Raw genomic sequence first — 4,428 nt, 5'->3', positions numbered from 1 at the left:
TGCAGCCTACGCCGTCGCCTCATGGCAGCCCAGCTCCAGGTCGAGCTGTTGTTCACCATCTTAGCTGTAGGGGGCGCAGCATCACTGGCCCATGTGGGATCTGAACCGGCGGTCCTGCTGCTCAGAGCTCATGCTCCCAAGCCAACTTTTAACCAACGAGCCACTCAGCTGGCCCCAATCATTCCTAGCTTTTGATTTTTTGTCTTGGCAATTGTCTTGGTAATTTAAAATGTTAGAAATATTGAGAACTGAAGTGTTTCATTTCTTTGTAAATACTTACCAAAAACAGTTTAAACATTACTTTCCTTCTTATTATTGTGAAACTTATGGCACCTAGTGAGCATCTTTCATCTTTCTTTGCAAATTGTCATATTTCTGCATTTGGATCAGCTTTCAACATTTTATCCTTGGTGCTTTCAGTGTTATTAAATATATCTGAGGGATCTTTTATTGTGAAGATTTTTTGAGCATCACTTCCTCCAGGACATTTTCATCCTTTTCATCACAATCGCTTTCCTTGTTAATAAATTTGCCTTCACCAGTTTCTCTGGCTGCAAGGCTAGAGTTTTTTAAACAGCAAAAATGGAAGCGTTCCCCTGGAGCTGTTTCTTCTATACCTCCAATTAAGTTGGATTTGAATTTCACCTAAAGCTTTATCACTTTCTATTTCTCTAGTACTTTATCTTTGTTGGTCAATTTCCTTTTCCAATTATCCATTTTTGTAAAATATCACGTGGGTTTTCACTGGGAGATAAGAAGGTAACACAACTACATGCTTTGCTGTCTGTACATGAACTGAATAATCGATGTGCGGAAACCAATCACTTGAGAGACTTGAAATCACTTGAAAGAAGTGATGTGATTGGTGTGATCATGATGTGCAGCTGTTATTTACATAGTAATTTGTGGACTGAAGAGCTAGCAGCAACATTTATACTTTATACAGTTACTCACAAATAATATACCATGGTAACTGAAATTTCAATTGTGTTGTTGGGGTCTGGTGTTCATGGCTAGCTAAACCATGGTATCTGAGATTTGTGCATTTTGGAACTGTGAAAAGCAGAACTGCCTGTATTTAAATTTATTTAATTAAGTTGTCATTTATTCCATTGGTAATCTACAACTTCCTTGGTAGTCATTTGATGATTAGAAACTCTTTTATGTTTCTTTTTCTTCCCTAATCTGCATTTATTCTCACCTGCCTAACCTTCACAGGCTCTTTCAGGCCACTTACAATAATATATTTCTACTTAATAGGTTGATCCAACGCAAGGTGTCTATAACAAAAGAAGTAAAATATCCAGAGTAATAGTAATTTACATAGGAATTGGACTTTGCTTGTAGGCAACACTTTTTTATGTTCTCATTTAATTTCATCAGCAATGCTCTTTAAATTACATTCTCCTTTCATCTTGTCAGCATTTTATCATATTGGGGTGGAAGGAAGGTGTCGTTTTCCAAATAAGAAAACTGAGATTGTATCTAAAGTTACATATATTGTAACTGAGAAAGCTGGAACTTGAACTCAGTCCAAATATTTTTCTTACTTCCTTTTGCTGCTTCACACTGGGACATTGTCATAGCCAACTGAAGCTGTCAGAGCCCTCCAGCAGGAATAATTAAGTTGGTGTTAACGTCTTTCCTTTTTTTAACCTCAGCAGGGAAAAAAATATGTGGGAAAAGGATTTTATTAAAGCATATTGGGAGTTTGCCAGCATTTGGGGCTTTGGAAAACATGTCTTGATTTAAATTCCAGAAGAAAGTATTTAGTGAAAATTAATAATAGAAATTTCAAAATTCTAGTTCTAGAAAATTTTAAACCTAAAAATTCTAATTCTAAAATTCTAATTCATATTTTAGTTTAAGCTAGGCACAAGGGAAAAATGTGTCCCCCAAATATTTGTTAAAGAAAAGAATATTAACAGTTTCTAAACTCGCAGGTAGTAGCTGTCTTTAGTTTTTCATCCTTGGTTCCTTAGGAACTCACATTGATTTAAAATGCTTTGCTCCTCATTTCTCTAGAAGTGCCTAACCATGATATAGCAGAGGCCAAAATACAGCTGATAGATTTTTTGAATAGTAGTCTTGATAGTTCTTTCATTCATGCTTTGTTTCTCTCCAGGTAGCAAATTACGGAGTTGGAGGACAATATGAACCCCATTTTGATTTTGCACGGGTAAGTGAAGAAAAAAAAAAAGAGAGAACGTAGGACTTCCGCTGAAGCTTAGGCATGACATGTTAATTCTGTTCTTTAGTATTAAAAATTCATAGCCTATTTGGAATTCGTGGAAGCATGGTGCAATTCTGTAAAGCCTTTTTAGCAGTAAAAAACACACTAAAAGAATTTGATACTTTTCAATGCATTGCTGAGTCTGGAGGAAAGTGAAGGAAATTCCCAAAGGCAAACTGAACAAAGAAAACCTGGAGACTAAAATTAGAGCGTTAAAGGGGGACAAAAAACACTGAGGCTGGAGGCTTGTACCTCCAGGAATGTGGAGTGTTGAGGATTAACAGCTCTGTGAGAGGCCCCCCCACAGTGTAGGCCACTGAACCTGATACCCCTGCATAAAACCCAAGTCTCCAAAAGCATCACACCTTCAGAGAAAGAAAGAATGGCTTTGAAAATAATGTGCTGGGAGCCTTAAGGAGGAGAGGGGCCTGTCACCCTTCTGGCTGGGGTGTGGTGTGTGTGAGGGACTGCTTCTGGGAGTTTGAACGCATGGGCCTGCCCTCACATGAATCTCAGATTTGAATTTTTACTACCCCAGAAAAGGAGAAATTAATTTAAAGTTGTTTAGCTTAGTTGTGCTCCCTTGTACCTGGCAGAAACAAACTCATATCCTCCCTGAAGAGAAGTGGCCTCATTCTAGCACCTTGGAAATTCTAAAGATTAAGTTCAGCTAAATATGAAGTTATTAAAAAAAAAAAAAATGAACCTGGCCAGCCGAGTGGCATGTTGGTTAACTCAAGAGTTGGCTTGGTATGCCAGCTCTGAGCAACTGGGCCCAGTTCGGATCCCGCATGAGGGCCAATGACACTGCGCCCTCTACCACTAAGATGGTGAACAACAGCTAGACCTGGAGCCGAGCTGCTGAGTCGCCGGCAGCGGTATAGGCTGCAGTGGAGCTGCAGTGGGCTGCCGTGAGCCGCCGTGAGTCCAATGGCCTCACGATGGCTGTCCAATGGCCGGCGAACGACTGCCTCTCCCGGGAAGAGCGCAATGATAATACCAACATGGGCCAGTGAAGCGACATNAATTGGGGAATTGGGGGAGGGGTACAGGGTTAGGGAATCGGGGAAGGAGAACAGACAAATTACTCTTCTTTTGTTCTTCAGTCTAGTTGTGGAGGACGTTGCTTCACTGGCCCATGTTGGTATTATTATCATTGTGCTCTTCCTGGGTGAGGCAGATTGGTTGACGGCAATTGGACAGCTGCTCACGGTGGCTCTTGGCAGCTCACGCCGGCTGCAGGCCGCTCATGCTGGCTGCTGGCTACACACGGTAGCTTATGGCAGCCCACTGCAGCCCCACAGCAGCCTACACCATTGCCAGCGACTCAGCTCGGGCTGACTCGAACTGCTGTTGCTCAGAGCTCAAACTCTTGAGCGAGCTCTTAACCAACTGAGCCACTCAGCCGGCCCTTTTTAACATCTTTTTAAATTACAGCATTCATTAGTAAAAAATCATATCAAACAAGCAAATCAACTAAATGCCTCTAGATAAAGGCTAACTGTCCCATATATTATGGTTTTTTAAGTGATACTTATTGGACTTCATGTATTGAAGCATTATCAATAAAACTAATATTTTCTTCTTGTTCTTAGTGCTTGGCTCTCTGGCTACGAAAACCCTGTGGTGTCTCGAATTAATATGAGAATACAAGATCTAACAGGATTAGATGTTTCTACAGCTGAGGAATTACAGGTGAGTAATCACATTATCCTTAAATTATATGCCATCACATTGTCCTTAAGTTATCTTGACACTTCTTCAAAAGATGCTTCAGATGAGATTTCCTGACACTGTATAGGCAGTACTCAATTTGCCTGATAGTTTGGGACTGTAAAAGTGAATAATTAAGCTGAAACCTGCAAAGTGATCTTCATAAACAATGGGAAAATTATGATTGTTCTGTGACCTTTAAAATTTGTCAAAACATTAAAAACTCTGTCAAGTATAAATTTATAGGGAAATGAAAAATATGTAATACTAATATTAAGTACACTGTAATTTTTTATTTTTATTTTTTTCACTCCTAGCTCTGTTTGGTACCAGGGCAATTTTTTTTTGTTTTGTTTTGTTTTGGTTTTTTTTTGTTTTGTTTTGGTTTTATTTTGTTTTTTTTGTTTGTTTGTTTTTAGCTGAGCCATCCTGCTACCTGTTGGCAGCTCAGCGGCTGCTCAGCTCGGGCTGGACTCGAACCG

At 39.7% G+C, this 4,428-nt stretch overlaps 1 protein-coding gene across 1 annotated transcript in view; it reads left to right on the top strand.

Moving 5' to 3' along the window:
- P4HA1 (prolyl 4-hydroxylase subunit alpha 1) overlaps positions 1-4,428 on the top strand; it is a 98,614-nt gene that overhangs the window by 77,074 nt on the left and 17,112 nt on the right. Inside the window, exon 9 of the mRNA XM_019624640.1 lies at positions 3,829-3,928. Coding sequence (XP_019480185.1) covers positions 3,829-3,928 — 100 coding nt within the window. The remainder of the gene's footprint in view (positions 1-3,828; positions 3,929-4,428) is intronic.

Source organism: Hipposideros armiger, unplaced genomic scaffold (genome assembly GCF_001890085.2).
Source record: "Hipposideros armiger isolate ML-2016 unplaced genomic scaffold, ASM189008v1 scaffold_15, whole genome shotgun sequence".
Taxonomy (NCBI): domain Eukaryota; kingdom Metazoa; phylum Chordata; class Mammalia; order Chiroptera; family Hipposideridae; genus Hipposideros; species Hipposideros armiger.
This window is presented reverse-complemented; position numbering and strand designations above follow the sequence as displayed.